Source organism: Anomaloglossus baeobatrachus, chromosome 10 (assembly GCF_048569485.1).
Source record: "Anomaloglossus baeobatrachus isolate aAnoBae1 chromosome 10, aAnoBae1.hap1, whole genome shotgun sequence".
Lineage (NCBI taxonomy): Eukaryota > Metazoa > Chordata > Amphibia > Anura > Aromobatidae > Anomaloglossus > Anomaloglossus baeobatrachus.
Window position 1 is genome coordinate 155,927,504 of NC_134362.1, and position 24,381 is coordinate 155,951,884.

Here is a 24,381-nt window from a genome sequence, read left to right on the forward strand (position 1 = left end):
GATTCCACAGTGCCCATGGTCTGAGATACCGGTCTGGACTGCAAAGCTTCTAGTATTTTAGCCATAGTCTCAGAAAGTCTGTCAGTAAAAACTGCAAACTCCGTCCCTGTCACCTGGACAGTGTTAGCTGGTTGTTCCCCCTGGGCCCCCCTTAGCAGAGGCTCCGGCTGAGTAAGTGCCACAGGGGCCGAGCAGTGCACACAATGAGGGTCAGTGGAACCTGCCGGAAGCGAGGTTGTACATGCGGCACAGGCAGCATAGTAAGCCTGTGTTTTGGCACCCCTGCTTCTTGTGGGCGCCATATTGTTGTCTCCTTTGAGCAACACAACAGGGTATATAGCCAGAAATCAACTGTGCACCATACAGTGTAAAGTATAGCCTGTAATAAACTATAATCACACTTCTGCACAAGTGGGGCCAGCACCTCAGGTGCTGCTTACCGCCCGCTTAAAGCGGTTGTGTGGCCACCAGAATCCCTGCCTGGGTCCCCCAGAGTTTGTCTCCCCTCTGCAGCGTCTGAGGAGCTGACAGGAATGGCTGCCGGCGTCCTGAGGAGAGGAGGGAGCCGTGGGCGTGACCCAGAAAGTGCGGGAGCTGGTGCCTCACTGTGCACAGTGAGGGGGGTGGAGTATGCAAAGCATGCTCCAGCCCTCAGTGCTGCCGTGCTGTACAGCGTCCCGCCCTTCCCCTGACTGGCAGGGCTGGGGGCGGGAAGAAAAAGAGACTAGGCCCAAAAGCCGGGGACTCGAGTTATAATCGCGGCCGCCGTATAAGCGCGGCCGTGCAGAGTCCCCGGCGCACTAACAGTCCCAGCCGCGCCTCAGTAAAAACAATGGCAGCGGCGGTCAGCGCGGTAGTCCCCAAACACAAACACACTCAGCGACGCTGCAGTGTATAATGGCACAAACGCGGTCAGCGCCGCGGTCCCCGGTGCACTAGCACACCCAGCAATGCTGGAGTGTTGCTGTGCGCGGTCCCCACGGGGACACAGAGTACCTTAAAGTAGCAGGGCCATGTCCCTGAACGATACCCGGCTCCTATCCAGCAGGCTCCTCAGGAGTTGTGGATGAAGCACGGTCTCAGTGCCTGGAGACCGATAGGATCCCACTTCACCCAGAGCCCTAAGGGGGATGGGGAAGGAAAACAGCATGTGGGCTCCAGCCTCCGTACCCGCAATGGATACCTCAACCTTAACAACACCGCCGACAAGAGTGGGGTGAGAAGGGAGCATGCTGGGGGCCCTATATGGGCCCACTTTTCTTCCATCCGACATAGTCAGCAGCTGCTGCTGACTAATCTGTGGAGCTGTGCGTGCATGACTGCCTCCTTCGCACAAAGCAAAAAACTGAGGAGCCCGTCGGAGCACGGGGGGTGTATAGGCAGAAGGGGAGGGGCTTTACACTTTTAGTGTAATACTTTGTGCGGCCTCCGGAGGCATAGCCTATACACCCAATTGTCTGGGTCTCCCAATGGAGCGACAAAGAAAAGAAGGATTTCAGTTGTGCCTCAAACCAGGCATCCGTAGCAGCCATGGCATCAGAAATGGTGTGAAATCTGGTACCCTTGAGGTGTTTCTTCAGGTTTGGAAACAGATGATAGTCGGAGGGAGCTAGATCTGGTGAATAAGGTGGGTGGTCAACAAGCTGGAAGCCCAGCTCTGCCAGTTTTGCCGTGGTCGCTTGTGCAGTGTGTGCAGAGGCGTTGTCTTGCAGGAACAAGATTCTTTTGGACAGCTTTCCGCGCCTTTTGACCTTCAGAGCTGCCTTCCATTGGTCTAAAAGTTCAATGTAATACCTTGTATTGATGGTGGAACCCTTTTGAAGGTAGTCCACTATCAGCACACCCTCCTTATCCCAGAACACAGATGCCATCACTTTACTGGATGATTTTTGCACCCTGAACTTCTTTGGAAGAGGAGAACCACTGTGCCTCCACTCTTTTTACTGCTCCTTGTTTTCAGGGTCATAAAAATAAATCTAGGTCTCATCCATAGTGACCAGTCAATCCAGGACAGTCTGGATAACCTGACAAATGGACCAGGAAGTTTTCACTCGCATGCTTCTCTGATCTGTTGTCAAACATTTGACATAGGTTCCTCATATCCAAATGTTCACAGAAAATGACACAAACATGTTCACGGGAAATCCCCATGATGTCTGCTATTGCTTTAGCTGAAATTCGTGAATTCTCCAGTATGAGGTTGTGCACAGCATCGACGATCTCCGGAACAACAACCACTCTCGGTCATCCAGGGCGTTCCTCATCATTGGTGCTGAAGGGGCCCGTTTAAATTTGGCAACTCAGTTCTTAACTGTGTAATATGAAGAGCATTGATCCCCCAATGTCTGCGACATATGATCATGAATATCCTTTGTGGACTTTCTTTTCACAAACAAGAATTGTATCCCTCCTCTGCTCTCAGTTGCTGTGAATATTGCATTAGACTCTGCCATTTTGTTTTCCAGCGTGCGTAGAACACTGTTGCCATAAGCAACAAACACAACATTTTGAAAACATATATTAGACACATAAGGATTTCATGTGATGTAACCATAGAAACAAAAAAAGATCATGAAGCGAAAGACTTATCAGCAGCCCCTTGTACATGTCACCAGGTAGCCCGAGCCTACCGTGAACACTGGGGGAGGGGGCTGGTGTGACACATGAGCTGCACAATTATACTTTTCTTGTAAAAGCAAAATAAATGCTACATGTACGTTATATATATATATATATATATATATATATATATATATATATATATATAAGGTTAGCAATTTCTATGGTTTCCTGTGACTGTGACGCCTGACTAGCGCGATCCACGTTACCTGTGACCTTTGGTTTGCTGTGATTGGATAAGCTTTTCTCACTCCCGCACCGTGACGTGAAGGCGAGCTTTAAAGGCCTTCGCTCCTGGCTTACAGATTCTGCCATAAAGAAAATAAACCGGTCAGATTCCTATCAGATCAAGCAGTGTTTATTATGTATTACACAAACACTTTTCTCCCAAAAACTTTGGCAAATTTGGCTTAGGCTAGGTTCACATTTCCGTTGTTTTGCATCAGTCACATGCATTGCTTGACACTTGTGACTGATGCGTTGTACAACAGGTGACAAGAATTATAATTCATTGTCACGAGAAAGTGGATTCCGTTGTAAAACGAGTGATCGTTCACAGAAGCCGGCCGCCGGCTTTTGAGAACGATCAGCTGATTTCCCAGCGGCCGGCTTCTGTGAACGATCAGCTGATCGGCTGGCTATTGTGAACGATCAGCTGATCGCTCTCATAAGCCAGATGCCGGCTTCTGTGAGCAATCAGCTGATCTCCCGGCCGCCGGCTTTTGAGAGCGCAGTCGCTATCAAAAGCCAGCGGCCGGGAGATCAGCTGATCGCTCACAGAAGGTGGCTGCCGGGCGATCGGCTGATCGATCGGCCGCCGACAGAGAACATGCAAAGCGAAATCAAAAGGATTCCGCTGCTCAAAAAACGTTACAAGCTGCGTTCCTGCCGCCCGACGGTCAGTCGTTCCACGACTGATCAGTCGGGCGGCGGATGCAATGCAAGGGCATCAGTCACAATCCGCCGCTCATATAAGTCTATGGGAAACAACGGGATCCACCAAACGAATTGTGTTGTTTATCAGAGCAGCGGATTGTGACTGATAATAAACAACGGAAATGTGAACCTAGTCTTAAAGGGGTTGTATCAAGTTTGAACATTATGCCCTATCCATAGGAGAGATCCTCCCAATTGCTGAGTGTCCAACTGCTGGGATCCCACTGATCTGAGGAGCCTCAGGTGAGCGGAGTGGAGGTTGACCATGTGCACTGCCACTCCATCCATTCTTAATGAGACCCCCAAAGAGCCGAGCGTCGAGTTATGCTGGTCTTTGGTGCTCTCATTACAAATGATTGACAACAACTCACATGGGCTTGTCAGAGCCGCGCCTCTCGGAATCGGTAGCAGTCGGGATTCCAAAAATTGAAAGTTTGTATCAATACATAGTGTTTGATAACATCCCAAACTTCGGACAACTTCAGAAAGTCATCACTATAATCAAGTCTGAGGTACTATAATGACCAATAAGATATGTCAAATCAGCCTGTCTAGTCTGGGCCTGATATCTGTAAACAGCAGTGCAAAGGGATCTCTATTGTGACACCATTGTCTTGACCTCCCCCCTATGCAGCACAGGAGGGTCCTCATTGTGACACCAACCAGTCTTGACCTCCCTCCTCTGAGTAGTGCTGGTAGGTCCTCATTGTGACCCCATTCCGTCTTTAAGGAGTCGGACCCCCACCAATTATGAGATCAGGGGGTACCAGTTCTCCTCCTTGACCAGTGCAATGGTTGAAAAGTAGTGTGACCTAGCGCAATCATATATCCTTGTGGACAGGAACTGCATTTTCTTTATGGGGAAATCTGTTTTGCAAAATACATTTTCAAATTCATATTTTAAATTAGGACGATCAGTTACTTGAAAACTGCTCCCCATTCAGGACCTGCACCATATAACAAAAAATCCATGAAAGGCGTAGACAGGCCATGTATTTCAGTGGGCACCAAGTCATAATTATTGTCCTGTCATGGTGACGTTAGAGAAATTCCCACTAATAACTTTAATCTTGTTGCTATGTAACCTGAGAACAGCATAATGTAGGGGCAGAGACCCTGATTCCAGTGATGTGTCACTTACTTAACGTCTTACAGTAGTTTCAATAAAATCAGTGTTTTATCAGCAGGAGATTATCAATTGAAGACTAGTTACCTCCTGCCATGTAGTCTACCTGCTCTGTGTAACTCAGTCTCCACCACTGATTGTACACTGTGCATAGGCAGAAAATTGCCAAAGAAAGCTGCAAATCAGTGGTGTGTGGGGGTTATACAGGGCTCAGCTGTCAAAGAAAATATAAACAAAAAGGAAGGCCTCCAGTTAACCTATTCAGGCTAGGGCCATTGACCCGCATCCTATCCAGGTGCATTTTTGCTTTTTTACCGACTCTAAAAAGAAATGTTCTCGTTCGAATATTCAAATGATTTTTGCCTCTTTTTTTTTTTCCTCTGTGCCTGGGGTTCAATTTTTTTTTCTTTAAAGGTTTTGCCCCCTACGGTATTAAAATGCTCACCTTTGGAGTGGGCATTTCAACATGTAAATACGTTTTTTAAACCTGATTTCCCCTGGGAATGGGTCTGGTATATAACCCCAGTTACAGAGGAAATTCAGCCTCCTGCCTGCAGAACTGAATGGTTCTCATAGAACCCAGCAGCTCCTGCTCTATCTTTGCAGTTAGCAATCACATGATCACGGTGTCCAAAGGAGGAAAAACTATCCTTGCTGTGTATACAGCAAACCTTAAAGTAGAGATAGTAAGAAACCTTTATTTCCTTCTCTATGGTGGTTCCCGCTGTGTCTGTCAACTGGCTCCCTACTTCTGCAGCTTCATAACTTTGTGAAAGAAGCTTACTCTGCACTGACATTTACAATATCAGTGCAAATTAAAGTGGGGACCGCCGAGACATTTCGAGTTTGGACACAAACTGGTTACAGGGGTTATTTTAATGGATATATATGATAAAAATCATTTTTACAATTGAGTTTCATTAAAAATGTTGCACCTTTTGGCTTTTACAGGCTCTTTGTTTCCATAAAAATTCAACTTAACTTCAAAAGGAAATCTGTAAGTAGAATTTTGCTATGTAATTTGAGAGCATCATGATGTAGGAACAGAGACCCTCATTCCAGTGAGGTGTCACTTACTGGACTGTGTAATACGGTTTCACTACAATGAGTGTTTTATCAGCAAGAGATCATCACTATAGAACTACTGGTTTCCTGCATGCTAGTCCAAACGCACCCAGCACAGATTAGTAGTTCTCTGTCACTATATAATGTACACAGAAAGCTCTGGTGTGGGTGGGGTTATACACAGCACAACATTTCAAGCTCTGCTAGATCTGCAGCAGAGAAAACTGCCATTCTATCACAACTGCTGCTCCCAGTATAATGAGTGGCACATCCCTGGAATCAGGGTCTCTGTCCCTAGCTCATGCTGCTATCAGATTACATAGCAAAAACCTGCTGACAGATTCCCTTTCATTTTGACTATAGTCCTACACCAGCTCAGATAAAGAGAATAAAGGCGTTAGAAAATCTAAGCACACTCACTGACGGATTCCCTGTTATCTCATTCTACAGCCAGCAATAGACAGTGCCAGGGCCGGCGTCAGCACCCGGCACACCTGGCACACCTGGGCAAGTGTCGGGGCCCTAGACCGCCGAGGGGGCCAACTCGCAGACGGCAGGTTGGCGTACCGCCAATGGCAGCAGGCCACGCGGCCGCTATGGAGCCCATGAGTCAAAGAGGCCGGGTGCCAGCGCGGGGGAAGGGCCTCCCCGCTGAGGATCGCACTTTCAATTGTATCGGCATCGCAGATGCCGATACAATTGAAAGCAATGATGATTGATGACGGATGCAGCGCGCCACTCCCTCTTTCTCCTGCAGCGTCTGTGTGCTCTGCCTCCGACAGCTCAAAACAGAGGAGCGCGATGACGTCATTACTGTGCGCGCCTGTGTCCTGAGCTGTCAGAGCGGCAGAATAGTGGACACGCTGAGGAGACCGGAGCAGCGGTCGAACGGGGAGAAGTGAATATGTATTAATCGCGGTGGCCAAACGACTATGGGGCTGCATTAAACAATATGGGGCTGCATAGTGCTGCCACATGGGGGCTGCATGGCGCTGCCACATGGGGGCTGCATGGCGCTGCCACATGGGGGCTGCATGGCGCTGCCACATGGGGGCTGCATGGCGCTGCCACATGGGGGATGCATGGCGCTGCCACATGGGGGCTGCATGGCGCTGCCACATGGGGGATGCATGGCGCTGCCACATGGGGGATGCATAGTGCTGCCACATGGGGGCTGCATAGTGTTGCTACATGGGGTTGCATAATGCTGCCATATGGGGCTGTATAGTGTTGCTACATGGGGCTGCATAGTGCTGCCACATAGGGGCTGCATAATACTATATGGAGGAATATCAGGCTACATTATATTATGTAGAGCAATCTGGGATGCATTATATTATATGGAGGAATATTTGGTGCATTATTCTATATGGAGGACTATGGGGGCTGCATAATACTATGGAGGAATATGCGGGTGCATTATATGGAGTAATATGAGGCTGCATTAAATTATGTGGAGCAATATGGGTGCATTATATATATGGAGGAATGTGGGAGCTGCATACTTCTATACCCACCAGAGCTGTATGTCCTCCCACCACAGTGCTGTATACCCCCAGAGCTCTATGTCCCTTCCACCCCAGTGCTGTATAGCCCCAAGAGCTGTATACCCCCCTCTGGAGCTAGATGCCCCCCATTGCTGTATGCCCACCTCCTCAATAATGTGTATGCCCCCCAGTAATGTGTATGTCCCCAGCCTCTCCTGTGATGTATATACAGCAGTGTCAGTGTTCTCTGTGTGTTGCCATGTCTGTTAGTGACTGCCACCAATCAGCGCAGCACAGCCACATGCCCAGGAGGAGCTGGATGGACACAAGTGAGAGAGGTGAAAGAGGCTGCTGCTCTGTGTGCATGTATGCTGTGTATCTATGTATATGTGTATATGACTCTGTATAGATTTGTCCGTTTATATGCATTTTTCTGAATTTCTCTTTAAATATGTATATGTAAGTATGCCTGTATGTGTATGTATCTGTATGTGCATGTCTGTGTGTGGATGGGGCCACTGATACTCTTTCGCCCAGGGGCCACAAAAACCTGGAGCCGGCCCTAAACAGTGCAACAAGGGCTTATAGAAGGCAAACCATGCAAAATATTTAAAGAAACCCAATTACAAAAATTAATTTTCAGTCCCATTACATGAAATAAAGTAATAAAAAAAAAAGTGGACAACCCCTTTAACCCCTTAACGACCGCGGGCCGTAAAATTACGTCCTTGCGGTCATAATGTTACTGCCCGCGGTCTGCCGGCAGCATCATGCTGCGATCGGCACACATCTCAGCTGATTTTCATCGCTGAGATGTGTGCCTGCTAGGCACGAGCAGAATCGTTATCTGCTCGTGCCGTTTAACCCCTTATATGGCGCTGTCAATATGTGACAGCGCCATTATAAGCGCGATCGCGGTAAACATTTACTTACCGCCCGATACCGGAAGTCACGTGACACGATCACGTGACTTCCGATAGTTGTCATGGTAGCACAGGGTCATGTGATGACTCCTGTACTAAACCTGACTTGCTTTCACTTTCGCTGTGCCAGCGGCACAGCAAAAGAGAAAGAGAGCGTATCTGCTGTTTGTTTACAGCCTTGTAGCTGTGATCAGCAGATACTGCAGAGCGATCGGATTGCTGATCGCAATAGCCGCCTAGAGGGACTAGTAAAATAAAAAAAAAAAAGTTAAAAAAAAGTTTTAAAAAATTAAAAAAAAACCTAAAAGTTCAAATCACCCCCCATTCGCCCCATTGAAAATTAAAGGGTTAAAAAAATAAAAAATATACACACATTTGGTATCGCCTCGTTCAGAAACGCCCGATCAAAATATAAAAATCAATTAATCTGATCAGTAAACGGCGTAGCGGCAAAAAAATTCCAAACGCCAAAACGATGTTTTTTTGTCGCCACAACTTTTGCGCAAAATGCAATAAGAGGCGATCAAAACGTAGCATCTGCGCAAAAATGGTACCGTTAAAAACGTCAGCTCGAGACGCAAAAAATAAGCCGTCACTGAGCCATAGATCCCGAAAAATGAGAACGCTACGGGTCACGGAATATGGCGTAAAACGTGCGCCACTTTTTTCGGACAAACTTCCGATTTTTTTAACCCCTTATATAAAAGTAAACCTATACATGTTTGGTGTCTACGAACTCGCACTGACCTGAGGCATCACACCCACACATCAGTTTTACTATATAGTGAACACAGTGAATAAAATATCTCAAAAACCATAGTGCTATCGCACTTTTTTTTGCAAGTTTTCTGCATTTGGAATTTTTTTGCCGTTTTCTAGTACACTATAATGGTAAAACTGATGGTTTAATTTAAAAATACAGCTCGTTCCGCAAAAAATGAGCCCTCACATGACATGTGTAGAAGAACTCGGGAGTTACATAAAGGCAAAAAGGCTCTAAAATTTCAAGACGTGAGGTTCCTACCTGGGATGATATCGTTGATGTGCAGGAGGAGGGTGCTTTCCACACTTGCAAAGCTGCACAGCTGGATCCCATTATACCGGCCATCCCAGTTTCCTATAGGGTTGTCCTATACGAAAGAAAAGATACACTTCTAATCCCGTATGTCACAACAATGATACAAACTGTCATGGAAAAGTGTAAGACTGGCTGAGAAGAAGGACACCTTCCTTCTGGGGTCCACAGTCAGCGGCGGCGGAGCTGCGTACACACCAGCTGGTTTTAAGCAAGAACGTTTCAGAACTGCTCATTTTAGGTAACCACATTTCCGTCACACCACCTAGAATAAACATTTCCACTGGCAAAAGTGAGTACAGTGACAAGCGAGCTATATTTTCAAGACAAACCGGACAACTGAAATAGCGCATATCACCAAACCTCACAAACAGGCGATTATAATAAAGCAAAAGCAAATTTGCATCTTAAAGGGAATGTGCCACCAGATTATTGCTATGTAATCTGAAAGCAGCATAATGTAGGGGATGAGACCCTGATTCCAGTGATGTGTCACTTACTGGGCTGCTTGCTGTCATTTAGATAGTTTTAACAGTTTTCTTTGCTGGAGATCTGAATGCTGAGCTCTGTATAGCCCCACCCACACCACTGATTGACAGCTTTCTGTGCACACTGTTCATTATCCTGAAGACAATCAACTGCACTCACAAGAAAACTAAATTTTATTTGAGCACTAGCTGTAGTACACTGGCATTGCCCGAGATAGTAACTGTCTGTTTGTCTCTTTCCCCGTCTGTCTCTCTTTCCCCGTCTGTCTCTCTTTCCCCGTCTGTCTCTCTTTCCCCGTGTCAGTCTCTCTTTCCCCGTGTCAGTCTCTCTTTCCCCGTGTCAGTCTCTCTGTCTCCGTGTCAGTCTCTCTGTCTCCGTGTCAGTCTCTCTGTCTCCGTGTCAGTCTCTCTGTCTGTGTCAGTCTCTCTGTCTGTGTCAGTCTCTCTGTCTGTGTCAGTCTCTCTGTCTGTGTCAGTCTCTCTGTCTGTGTCAGTCTCTCTGTCTGTGTCAGTCTCTCTTTCCCCGTGTCAGTCTCTCTGTCTGTGTCAGTCTCTCTGTCTGTGTCAGTCTCTCTGTCTGTGTCAGTCTCTCTGTCTGTGTCAGTCTCTCTGTCTGTGTCAGTCTCTCTGTCTCCGTGTCAGTCTCTCTGTCTGTGTCAGTCTCTCTGTCTCCGTGTCAGTCTCTCTGTCTGTGTCAGTCTCTCTGTCTGTGTCAGTCTCTCTGTCTGTGTCAGTCTCTCTGTCTGTGTCAGTCTCTCTGTCTGTGTCAGTCTCTCTGTCTGTGTCAGTCTCTCTGTCTGTGTCAGTCTCTCTGTCTGTGTCAGTCTCTCTGTCTGTGTCAGTCTCTCTGTCTGTGTCAGTCTCTCTGTCTGTGTCAGTCTCTCTGTCTGTGTCAGTCTCTCTGTCTGTGTCAGTCTCTCTGTCTGTGTCAGTCTCTCTCTATCTTGTTCCCCATCTGCCTCTGCCTCTTTCCCTGCCTCTTTTCATGTTTTTGCATCTTTCCCTGTCTGTCTCCCTCTCTCTCTCTCTCTTTCCCTGTCTGTCTGTCTCTATCTGTCCGTGTCTCTATCTCTCTCTTTCCCTGCCTGTCTGTGTTTGTCTGCCTCTCTGACTGTCTGTCTCCCTCTCTCTCTCTCTCTTTCCCTGTCTGTCTGTCTCTATCTGTCCGTGTCTCTCTCTGTCTCTTTCCCTGCCTGTCTGTGTCTGTCAGTCAGTCTCTCTTTCTCTGTCTGCCTCTTACTCTGTCTCTCTGTACCGGTCTCCCCACCGACATCTTATTACCTCACACATAAGCTTCTTATACTATGAATGTCCTTTGTTCCTATAGCACACACTCACAGCTGCTAATAATAACCTATAGCTCGCAGCTCCATAGACTTTAATGGAGGCAGGTTTTATTGGAGAGTAACTGTAAAATGCGGGGTTAAATTTTCCCGGCAAAACATAGTCTATGATGTTCCCTGGGTCACATGAGGCGTCTGTGCAAAATTTCGTGATTGGAAATGCGACGGTGCAGATTCCTTTAGCGGACATACATACACATACACACACAAACACACTCAGCTTCATATATTAGATATCACAGCTTGTTGTGATGGGTATAGGGACATATGCATCTGGTGTCAATAAACGTTTCGACCCGTCCTCGGTCTTTATCAAATAATCACGGGGGAGAACAAAATAAGGTGCTGCACAATATCATAAAACAAAAGTGGTGTGAAAAAGTGTTTGCCCCCTCCTGATTTCTTATTATTTTGCATGTTTGTCACACTTAAATGTTTCAAATCACGAAACAAAATGTAAATATTAGACAAAGATAAGACAAGTTAAAACAAAATGCAATTTATAAATGAAGGTCTTTATTATTAAGGGAAAAACAAATCCAAATCTACAGGGCCCTGTGTGGAAAAGTGATTGCCGCCCCCTCCAAAAAACATAAATTAATTGTGATTTATCACATCTTTGGGAGACGGAGTTAAATTTCCTTAGCCACACCCATTCTCAATCAAGAAATCACTTAAATAGGACCTGCCTGACAAAGTGAAGTAGACCAAAAGATCCTCAAGACTTAAACATGTCACAATCTAAAGAAATTCAGGAACAAATGAGAAACAAAGTAACTGAGACCTATCATTCTGGAAAAGGTTATAAAGTCATTTCTAAAGCTTTGAGGCTCCACTGAACCACAGTGAGAGCCATTATCCACAAAGGCTGAAAACATGGAACAGTGGTGAACCTTTCCAGGAGGGGACCAGCTGACCAAAATTACCCCAAGAGCGTAGCAACGACTCAAAGAGGTCACAAAAGACCCCACAACAACACCCAAAGAACTGCACGCCTCACTTGCTTCAGTTAAGGTCATTGTTCATGACTCCAAAATAAGAAAGTGACTGGGCAAAAATGGCAGAGGGATCCAAGACAAAAACCACTGCTGAGCAAAAAACATAATGGCTTGTCTCGGTTTAAACATCTTGATGATCCCCAAGACTTTTCAGAGAATACTCTGGACTGACAAGACAAAAGTTGGACTTTTTGGAAGGTGGATGTCCCATTACATCTAACATAGAAGAAAGGAACATCATACCCACAGTAAAATATGGTGGTGGTACTGTGATGGTCTGTGGCCGTTTTGCTGCTTCAGGACCTGGAAGACTTGCTATGGTAAATGGAACCATGAATTCTACAGTCTACCAAAACATCCTGTAGGAGAATGTCTGGCCATCTGTTCATGACCCCCAAGCTAAAGATGGGTTATGCAGCAGGACAACGATCCAAAACACACCAGCAAGTCCACCTTTGAATGGCTTAAGAAAAACAAAAATCAAGGCTTTGGAGTGGACTGGTCAAAGTCCTGACCTTAGACCAATGGAGATACTGTGAGATGACCCTAAAAAGGCGGTTCATGCTCAAAAATCATCCAATGTGCCTGAATGACAACAATTCTGCAAAGATGAGGGGGATAAAATTCCTTGTAGTAAAAGACTCACTGCCAGTTATTGCAAACGCTTGATTACAGTTGTTGGTGCTAATTGTGGCCCAACCAGTTATTAGGTTTAGGGGGCAATCACTTTTTCACACAAGGTCCTGTAGGTTTGGATTTCTTTTTCCCCCCATAAAGGGAACCTGTCAGGTCCAATATGCACCCAGGACCACGAGCAGTTCTGGGTACATATTGCTAATGGCTGCCTAACCGTCCAGGTATACACTAGCATAGATAAAGAGATTTTTAGAAAAAGGTATTTCTAAAGATCTTTTACCGTATGCAAATGAGCGCAGGGACTAGTCCCTTGGGCGTTGCTTCCCTAGCCAGTCAGTCCCATTAGCATGTTAGTACGTCCCTGTGGGTGTGCTATCATGCTAATGAATGTGCAGGATGATGTCTCTCACCTCTCTGCCGCCATCGCATCCAACGCTGGATTTCAGCTCAGTGCACATGACCCCGGAGTTTGGGTCATGACCGAAAAGGAACGGGGCAAACACTTTTTCACATGTGTAAATGAAAAACAGAAAAAGCAAAAAAAAAAAAAACATCGAGAATACAGAAAACAGAGCAGCACTTTATTTTCTTAACACTTCCCTTTCCCCAGCGACCATTTGATAAAGACCCAGGACGGGTCGAAACATTTACTGATACAAGTTGCATATGTCCCTGCACCCACCACAAAAAAAATGTAAACATCATAAAAGCTTTCTTGTGAGTGCTGTGGATTTTCTTTAGGATTATTTACTGGGTTATCATCACTTCATCATGCTCTGTATACACCAAATTTCATCTTGCACTGTGCATAGGCAAAACACTTCCATTTGTTACTGGGGGTTGTGTTACAGAGAGCAGGAAGACTATGAGGCAAGAGACACCTAGCCCTGTTGTGATAAACTCCTGCTGATAAAACACTGAATTTACTGAAAACACCAACACACAGCCTAGTAAGTGACACATGACTGGAATCAGGATCTCAGCCCCTACATCATACTGCTCTTGGAATACATAGCAAAAATCTGCTGACAGATTTCCTTTAAATCAGATCAGTACATATGGACGATATAAAGGTGTAAAGTCATCGGCACCAATCACCACCTGATGAGGAGTAAGCGTAGCCAGAAAACCCCTTTAAGGATCTATAATCGCTGCTGCTCAAAGAGTACAAATCTGACATTAGATCTCTGGATTTAATGAATCTGTTCCACTGCATAAAACATGAGGATCTGTCAATTAAGTTCACTTACCATATCTACGCCAACAAAGTACCCAAGGCTTTCCTTCCCGGGTAAGACGTCGCAGAAAATAACTGTTCCGAATTCCATCCCTTCCCCGATTTTCAGCGACACTCGCGAGTTGATCTCCAGCGGAGGGATCTCTGTAGGGTTGGTGTCCACCGGAGATGCGTAGTCACTTTCTAGCTCGTCATCATCTTCATCGCACAGTTCTAGTTTGTCGAGAGCCACAAACACTCCGCACTCATCATCACAGCGGAATAACTGCTTTCCCTGGTACGATCCTTCTGTAAACCCCTGACCTCGCCCGTCCTCCTGATCGGTGACAAAAGGAAGACATAAGAAAACCACAATTCCTATTGCTTGGTCTTCAATGGGGCTGCACAGTTTGGTACAGCGCCCCCTACTGTAAACTATAACATAAACCTAGTGAACAGGTTCACTTTAAGAGCAGTGGTCACCGCTCCTGACATCTCTGTTTTAGTAACTGCTTGGATGCCTTATGAAATACCAATCCTGGTGCACCACATCTTATCACTCGAAATTGGGCCGTCCCTCTGTTATCCCTCCTGAAAATTATGAATATATTGACTACAGGGTTACTGTTCCCCTTGTAGGAGGGGTGTGTCCACACACAGTCTGATGCTGTTTTCTGATTGGGCCGCGTCAGAGTGTGAAAGGACACACCCCCGAGGGAAGAGCTTCATAGCGATTTACACTCTATGCTGCAATAATGTCCTTTAGAGGGGAGTAAAAAAATAAAATATGTTAAAAAAAATAAAAAAAAGTATAAATCACAAAATCATCTTTTTCCAGTTTTACAATAATTAAAAAAAAAAAAAAAAAAAAAAAAACCATAACTGGTATCACCATTGTCCATAAAAGTACAGCCTTTAAAAATGTTAAATAATAAAAAAAAAATGAAAACAAATGCTGGAAAAAAAAAAGCTAGATTTACCGTCTCATCCCAGTTCCTCCCCCAAAAAAATGCAATAAACAGCTGATTCAAATTTTGCGCGGACCCAAAAATGGAAGCAAACAAAAAAATACAAATCTCAAAAAATGGAAACATAATAATTATATACATATATATATACACTACACATTTCTGTATATATATATATATATATACAGAAAACAGAAGTTCCAGGCGGCACACAATCCTTCAAGGTGCACGTGTCCAAGGAAGGCATCCACAGTATAATTAATACAAAGGACCGGCACTCCAAATCTTCTGAAATATTTTTGTAGTTTATTCCATCATAATATACAGGCGTAAACTACAAAAATATTTCAGAAGATTTGGAGTGCCGGTCCTTTGTATTAATTATATATATATATATATATATATTTTTTTTTTTTTTATTTATTTATTTTTGAAATGTCAACATTTCTTTCTACCACTAAAATGTAAAACAAAAAAAAACTTCCAAGTTTGGTATCACTATAATTGTGCTGACAGGAAGAATCATATTTCCAGGTCAATTTTTACTACTCAATGATCCTGTAGAGTCAAAACCTCAAAAACAATGGCAGAATTGTATTTTATTCCCCACAATTTTACCCCATGTGGATTTTTTTTTCTGATATTCAGCATATATGATATGATTTCATCCAAAACGAAAAGTCTTCTAGCAAAAAAAAAAAAAAAAATCTCACTGAATAAAATTAATTAATGAATTCATAAAAAAAAAAAATTCTTAAAAAATTGTTTCTGTATGTTGGGAGATACCACACTGAGCGCAGGAATCAAACTACCCCATTGTCAATTCATCAATAGAAAAATAAATCTCTATGGCCGCGAAGATAATATATTACCATATTTTGGGTTTATAAGACGCACCGGATTATAAGACGCACCCCAAGTGGCAGCAGTGGTGGAAAGGGGTCACAGGAGGCAGGGGGGATGGTGGTGGAGCATGGCGGTGCTGCGGGTGTTACAGATGCTTGCTGTAGGCGGCTTGAGGCAGGTAAGATCCAGAAACTGCTGGGGGCTGCTGATGCTGCCGCTGCGCTGGGGGCTGCTGATGCTGCCGCTGCGCTGGGGGCTGCTGATGCTGCCGCTGCGCTGGGGGCTGCTGATGCTGCCGCTGCGCTGGGGGCTGCTGATGCTGCCGCTGCGCTGGGGGCTGCTGCTCCTGCCGCTGCGCTGGGGGCTGCTGCTCCTGCCGCTGCGCTGGGGGCTGCTGCTCCTGCCGCTGCGCTGGGGGCTGCTGCTCCTGCCGCTGGGGCCTGCTGCTCCTGCCGCCGCTGCGCTGGGGCCTGCTGCTCCTGCCGCCGCTGCGCTGGGGCCTGCTGCTCCTGCCGCCGCTGCGCTCGGGCCTGCTGCTCCTGCCGCCGCTGCGCTCGGGCCTGCTGCTCCTGCCGCCGCTGCGCTCGGGCCTGCTGCTCCTGCCGCCGCTGCGCTCGGGCCTGCTGCTCCTGCCGCCGCTGCGCTCGGGCCTGCTGCTCCTGCCGCCGCTGCGCTCGGGCCTGCTGCTCCTGCCGCCGCCGCGCTGGGGCCTGCTGCTCCTGCCGCCGCGCTGGGGCCTGCTGCTCCTGCCGCCGCGCTGGGGCCTGCTGCTCCTGCCGCCGCGCTGGGGCCTGCTGCTCCTGCCGCCGCGCTGGGGCCTGCTGCTCCTGCCGCTGCACTGTGAGCGGTGAGGCAGTGGCCATCCTTAGGTTGGGGGTGTGGGCTTTAAAGAAATGGAGCCAGGAGTCAACGCATGCGCATACTTAGCCCACAGCACAGTGGCAGCACTGCACCTGCCTCCTGCTACTCCACCACTTCCCGGTAAGCTACATTTGGGTTATAAGATGCACCCCTAATTTTCCTCCCAAATTTTGGTGAGGAAAAGTGAGTCTTACAATCCGAAAAATAAGGTCATTTTTTTATTGTAAACAAAAGCCATAACTTACCAGTAATTCCACCCCAAAGAAAATCCCAGTGACCGATCTTTCTGGCATCAGTGGTCCCCTGTACCGCACCACGCCGGGGTAGTGGCCGTCTCCCGGCCTCAGAAACACCCTGACGGCAGAGCCAGCCTCGATCTGCAAGGCTCTGGAGAGTCTGGCTTTATTTCTGAACAGACTATAGCGCTCCTCGCAGTTTGTGATGGCCAGCAGCAGCTCCGCCAGCTTCTCCGTAATCTCAATAACATCTTTATCATCCACAAAGACCAGGGTGTGGGTCTGATCCAAGATCTTCAGGGCAATCTGCACTTTTTTGCTCTTGGATGGGATGCTCCTGCTGTGCGCAGACCGCTCCTGGACAAACTGCCCGATACTCCCCCGAGGAACCTTGATCTGCTTTTGGGTCTGTTTGTCCAGCAGACTGCACTCCAGGACCAGGAGGTAAAAAATCCGTTCTTCCCAATAGGAGGAGCTGCTCTTCTCCTGACTCCAGAGATTGGAACTCATCGTGACCAGACAGGAGTGAATGAAGGAGTTAACAGGTCCTTGGCTCAGATGATCCTATATGACCAATTCTGAGATGCTGCCAAATCCATCATCCAAGAAGACGAAAGAGCGGCTCGTCTAGAAGGAACAAAGAATGAGAAAGTCCATCAAAAGTGGTTTAGTCTTTGACAGATCATATTACTAGTCTGTCTGCGCCAGATACAGTAAAATAACAGTCTAATAAAATAATACAATACTATTACATGTAAGCGGGCGTAGCAATCGATATTAGTCATATAGGAGTTCAGATTTAGTTGGAATGGTCACATTGACAAAGCCCTGAGATAACTAAACAGTGGTGCTCCCCCACAAGTAACCCCATATTGGAAATTACACCTCTCTGGGAGTTCGTCTTCGGCAATAGTGACACCCATGGAGTCAAACGCAATGAAAAGTTTCAGAATTGAAAATAGCAAATAAGTCCTAGTGGTGCCCAGTACATTGTAGTGCCCGTACATTGTACCCTGCTCGTGCTTCTGGAAACCTGCTCCCCATAAATTAAGTGGGCTCTCCTCACTACAACAATGTCAAACATGTGGATGCTAGGTGTTGTTTAGGCACATTGTGGGGCTCAGAAGGGAGGGGGCATTTGGATTTAGGAGTGCAGATTTTGCAGGATTTCTATTTTGAGGAGGGAGCCATAGTGTTTTTCCAGAGCTATGGTGCTACCAGTAACATAGAAGTCTGCTATACTTCCATTAACAAATGATGGACCTGAGTGGGGACTTGTACTTTTGTGGGTTGCGTCAAATGTTATTTGGTGATAATTTGGGGTACAGAACATTTTGGATCAGTTTACATATTTCCTGTGCTCTATGCTGAGTGCTTACATCAGAGTTTCCATCTACATCTCCGAAATACATGATCCAGGTGAAACCTGCAACGGATCCATTCACCATAAGGAGGCAGCAGAGTTAGTCCGGACTCAGTTTGGCCTCTGTTCAGTGGTGTCCGTCTTTTCAAAGGTGAATAAAACTGTTGGTGACTGCACTTTTGTGAACGTCTGAAAAGATGGACACCGCCGGACCCCAGGCCAGACAGGAATTCAAAGTGACCCCCTCTGCCTCATTACAGTGGGTTTTTTTTTAAGGAACTTTATCTGAATCATGTTTTTCAGATTTATATGTAATCCCTAGTGTAAGCGCTCAGCGTAGAGTGCAGGATGAATATGATAAATATCTAACAATTTGGCAGTAGCTTTGGGTCATTGTCCATTTGGAAGACCCATTTCTGCCTGATGTCTTGACATGTTCTTCAGTATTGCCACATAATTTTTTTTCTCATGATGCCATCTATTTTGTGAAGTGCACAAGTCCCTCCTGCAGCAAAACAACCCAACAAAATGCTGCTGCCTCCCCCGTGTTTCACAGTTGTGCTTAGGCTTCAAAGCTTCTCCCTTTTTCCTCCAAGCGTAACGATGATCATTATGGACAAACAGATCAATTTTAGTTTCGTCAGACCACAGGATGTGACTAAAAAAAATTAAGGTCTTTGTTCCAGTGTGCATTTGCAAACATTAATCTGGCTTTTAATGTTTCTTTTGGAGTGATGGCTTCTTCCTGGCAGAGTGGCCTTTCAGTCCATGTTGATACAGTACTCGTTTTACTGTGGATAATGACACAATCTTACCAGCTTCCTCCAGCATCTTCACAAGGTCTTTTGCTTTTATGTTGATATGCACATATCTGACCAAAGCACGGTCATCTCTGGCACACATAACCCATCTCCTTCCTGAGCGTTGTGATGGTTGGACATTTCCATCTTGTTTGTACTTGCGTATAATTGTTTGTACAGATGAACGAGACACCTTCCGGTATCTGGAACTTGCACCCATGGATGAACCAAACTTGCAAGTCCCCAATTCTCTTCCTGAGATCTTGGCTGATTTGTTTTCATTTTCCCATGATGCTACACAAAGAAGCCGTTTGTTTCAGGTGTGCATTACAATACATCCCCAGGTGTGTCTAATTAACTCAGATGTTACTAATAAACCTATCAGAAGCTTCCAAAGACATTACATCATCTATGGGCTGTCCTATATTGTTTAAAGGCATAGTACTCTTAGTGTATGTTAACTTTTGACTTTGCAGAAAGTAATAAAATGCCTTAAAACATTCTCTCTCATTATTCTGGTATTTAGTAAATATGAATAATTTTGGTTCCTAATTGACCTAAAACGGGAAAGGTTTATTCTGATTTCATGTCAGATAGTGAGAAAAACATGCAGATGTGTCTTTTTACATGTAAACTTCTGGTTTTAACTGTATATTGGCAGAATAGTACTGTATGTGCAAACCTATGACAAAGTGCATTATTCAGGAATGTATCCGGTCTATGAAGATCTATGGGTCCATCGCAACAAAACGTTCAATGCTTTTTATTCCTATCCAAATATTCTGATTCTGAAGATGTCGATGGATAAATGCAAGGATCTGACACATCCGGACAAAAGACAATTCTCACTACTACTCCTACCATTATATCTGCTGTATATGTCTGATCCCGCAGCGGCCTCCTCCGTCTCAATGATTTATCATTCTCACAGCTACAATTAAAAGAAAAAAAATAGATTATTATTATTAATAACAATAATAATAATAATAATAGTAATTACAACAAAAATAACAATAATAGTAATAACAATAGTAACAATAATAATAATAATAATAATAATTTACTGGAAAACTGTAAATTAATGCAAAAATCAATAGAATGAAGATAAAAAAATGCTGGAAATTTTTTTTGTTGTCCTTAAAAAAAAAAAAAAAATGAACAATTTTGGTACAATAAATGGACAGTTTCTATAAGAGCAGAGTAAAATTCCTTTACTCCGGCAATACTGGTTACTAATGGGTGCAGATTGTTATAGTTCCTGTAATATATAGCATAGAAGGGCACAGCAGGACTCCGGATCATGAGAAGCCGGATTACAGGAATTTCAATGCCAATAATTCATTGTAGCCTACATCCAGCGCTGGATCTGGGCCACCATTGTCTGATTCCCGGACATGTAGGACCAGGACTGAATATGACCGATGAGCAGGGCCGGTGAGAACGCAGGTCTCCACGCTCCCGAGCACAGCAGAAGAAAGGAAGGCGTCACAGTGCCGGATTCTCTTATTCTCCAGCTCAGATAGTTCTTTCATGGGAATTGTATCTCATTGTACTGCTAAATATCAACCAATGGCACCTTCAGAGACAGCAAAAGTGCCCCCATATGCCATAAAGCCAGAGTGCCCCCCACAGCATTGAAAGTCCCTCCTATAAAAGCAATTGTGCCCCCAATGACAATGAAGATCCCTCCATTACAGCATCAGTCACCCATAACACTAAAGGAATACCCAATAACAAGAAATAACAAGAACTGTGCCCACTATAACAACAAAGGTTCCCCCATAACACTGAAGGTCATTCCCATAAGAGCAACTGCGTCCCCCAATAACACTGAAAGTCCCATCATAATAGCAACAGTACCCCCCATAACAGCAAAGGTGCCCACCATAAGAAGTTACCACAACAGCATTACCCACCATAAGAGCAACAGTGCCCACCATAACAACAAAAGTGCCCACCATAAGAAAAGTTACCACCACAACAGCAACATTACCGACCAGAAGAGCAACAGTGCCCACCATAACAACAAAAGTGCCCACCATATCTGTGCTCACCATAACAGCAAACGTGTCCACCATAACAACAACAGTACCCTCCATAACGGTGCTCACCATAAGAAAAGTGTCCAACATAACAGTAACAGAATCTACGATAACACCAACAGTGCCCACCATAACACCAACTGTGCCCACCATAACTGTGCCCACCATAAGAAAAGTGTACAACATAACAACAGCACCCACAATAACAGTGCCCACCATAATAGCGACAGTGCCCACCATAAGAAAAGTGCCCATTATAATTGTGCCCACCATAACAGCAAGAGTGCCCACCAAAAGAAAATTGCCCACCATATCTGTGCCCACCATAAGAAGAGTGCCTACCATAACAGCAACAGTACCCAACATAAGAGCAACAGTGCCCACCATAACAACAAAAATGCCCATCATATCTGTGCCCACAACAGCAAAAGTGCCCACCATAACTGTGCCCACCATAACAGCAACAGTACCCTCCGTACCTGTGCCCACTTTAAGAAAAGTGTAGAATAGAACAGCAACAGTACCCACCATAACAACAACTGAGCCCATCATAAGAAAATTGCCCACCTTAACTGTGCCCACCATAACAGCAACAGTACCCACCATAAGAGAAATAGCGCCCACCATATGTGTCCACCATAACAGCAACAGTACCCTTCATAACGGTGCTCACATAAGAAAAGTGTCCAACATAACAGCAACAATATCCACCATAACAGTGCCCACCCTAACAGCAAAAGTGCCCACTATAAGAAAATTGCCTGCCATAATTGTGCCCACCTTAAGTGCAACTATACTCTTCATAACTGTGCCTATCATAACATCAACGGTGCCCACCATAAGAAAAGCGCCCACCATAGCTTTGCCCACCACAAGAAAACTGCCCACCATAACAACAACAGTGCCCCCCATAACACTGAAGGTCTCCCCCATATCAACTGTGGCTGCCATAACAGCAAATCCCCCCATAAAAGTAAGACGATATAGCCCCCTGTACATGAGGGGACATGTCACAGCTTCCTCCATGTCTCTGCACTACAATGCAATGGAGGGGCTTTCCAGTTCTATAGTAACGCTCTGAGGCAGTGACGCCCGGGGGTCTTTGCGCATAGAGAGTATTCTGTGACATAAAGCAATTGGTGTTCAATGGTTTTAATTAAAAACGTTTAGCTGTTTTCTCCCACAGAGAACAAGTATTAGGTATGAGAGCAGCATGATGTAGAGGCTGAGACCCTGAATCCAACGATGTATCACTTAGCTTACTGGCTGCAGACATTCTCACACAATCAAGAAATGCAGCAGACCTGAGAAAGCTAACCCTGTCCACACCAGGCTCTGTATATACAAAGTATATAGACACTGAGCTGCTTATCACAGGAGGGAGCGTGCCAGACTACTGCTCACCAGTACTGTAGTCCGGCAATGATAATCTCCTGGTGATAAAACCTTCACTGTAAAGTAAACAGCAGCACTAATAAGTGACACATCATTGAAATTTTGAGCTGAAGTTTTTAATTATACCATTTTTGGGTAGATACAATGTTTTAATTGCCCGTTATTGCATTTTAATGCGGCCAAAAAAACGTAATTGTGACATTTTGAATTGAACCCGCACTGTCATGGCAAGGCCTTGGCACCCCGTGGGCTGCCGATGGTGGCGTGGCATGGCGCACTCCCCGTCAGTGAGTGTTAGATACTCGCCCAATCTAACTAGTTACCAGGCGTGGCTGGATTGGAGGAGTGAGCTGCACATGTCTGCGGATCAGATCAGCCAACATGCCGGAAATAATGTGGGCTCACCGCGACAGTCAGCATTAAAGAGACATGCACGACCCAAGAACATCCTTGGTAGTGAAGGGGTTAATAAAACTTTGGGCACAAAATCTACAGTTTTGTTTAAATAAATTGATGTAAAAATAAGTACACCCCACATCAAAACAGCTAGCATTTTGTATGACCACCATGATAGGATAAGAAAAATGTAGAAAAATGCCTGGTGTGTACAGTGAAACATGGTGGGACCGTGTACACATGTGGCTGCATGAGCTGCTGGTGTCCGGGGGCTACATGTCATTGATGGGATCAGGAATACCCCGATGCCCTGCTCTGTAGTGAAAGAGAAGATGTTCCCATCAGTCCGTGCCCTTGGTAGACGTGCATATTTCCAACATGACAATGATCAAAGACACTCATCTGTTACATTTCTGAAGAACAGGGTGAAAGTGATACAGTGGCTGAGAGTCTCCTGATCTGAACCCAACCAAACACCTATAGGGGATTGTGAAGAGACCAGTTGTCCCCACTCTCCATCCACCATCCAGGATATAAGAGAGCTCGGTCTGGAAGAATGAAAAAAGATAGATGTTTCAATAGGTCACCAACTTGTTCATTCCAGGCCTAGAAGACTCAGTGCTGGCCTCAAAAATCAAAACTGAAGATTTAGTCATTAAAGTTCTATTATTAACCTCACTTTCATGTTATGGGTTAAAAAGTGTTCTACGAAACTCCATCATCTTGTCAAAATGTTGGAAATTATTCTTGTGTTCTGTGAGATACGGATTAGAATCTCTGTGTTGAAGTGGGGTGTACTCATTTATTCTGAGCAATATTATATCACATGTATAATACTTCCCATAAATCACCAGTGTATATAACCACTAATTATATATATATATATATATATATATATATATATATATATGCACAGTATATATCTAGCTATCTATATATCTATGAATATACACCACACACATGCACGCACACCAAGCACATGACATGACCAAGCCCTGCCTCTACCTCATCTCCTTCCCAGTCCCCTGCCTCCTCCCCCATCTCCTGCCCCCTGTGCCCTGCTCTCTGTCCCTCTCCCATCGCCTCCTCCCACATGCACCCTGTCTACGCCCTGTTCCTTGTCCCCTCCCTGCCTTGTCTTCTCACCATGGCCCTTGTGTTCTCCCAAAGTTACTTCCCCCTGCCTCCTCCCTCCTTGTCTACTCCCCCCACCTCCTGCTCCCTTTCTCCCCCCTCCTGCCCCATCTCATTTTCCCTGTCCCCTCCCCCTGCCCTGCTATCCTTCCCCTGTCTCCAGCCTAGTCTCCTCCCTCCTGCCCCTTGTCTCCTCCCCCTGTCTCCTCCTAACTGCCTCCTGTCTCCTCCCCCATTTCAACCCTCTTAGCTTTTGCTCCCTGTCCCTTGTCTCATCCCTTCTGCCTCCTCCCCTTGCCTTCTCCCCTGTCCTTGTCTCCTTCACCATGCCGTCTCCCCCCCCCCCCTTCCTGCCCCTTGTCTCCTTCTCCCTGCCCCAGGTCTCCTCCCCCTGTTCATTGTCTCCTCCCCCTGTCTCCTGCCCCCTC

The 24,381-nt window shown here is 45.7% G+C and overlaps 1 protein-coding gene across 1 annotated transcript in view; it reads right to left on the bottom strand.

Moving 5' to 3' along the window:
* Nucleotides 1–24,381, bottom strand: part of CYLD (CYLD lysine 63 deubiquitinase) — a 147,220-nt gene that overhangs the window by 121,033 nt on the left and 1,806 nt on the right. Inside the window, exons 2-6 of the mRNA XM_075325738.1 lie at nucleotides 19,848–19,917; nucleotides 16,833–17,450; nucleotides 13,947–14,249; nucleotides 9,181–9,286; nucleotides 2,829–2,927 (exon numbers count right to left, since the gene is read on the bottom strand). Of these exons, the coding sequence (XP_075181853.1) occupies nucleotides 2,829–2,927; nucleotides 9,181–9,286; nucleotides 13,947–14,249; nucleotides 16,833–17,333 (1,009 nt within the window). The 5' untranslated portion in view covers nucleotides 17,334–17,450; nucleotides 19,848–19,917. The remainder of the gene's footprint in view (nucleotides 1–2,828; nucleotides 2,928–9,180; nucleotides 9,287–13,946; nucleotides 14,250–16,832; nucleotides 17,451–19,847; nucleotides 19,918–24,381) is intronic.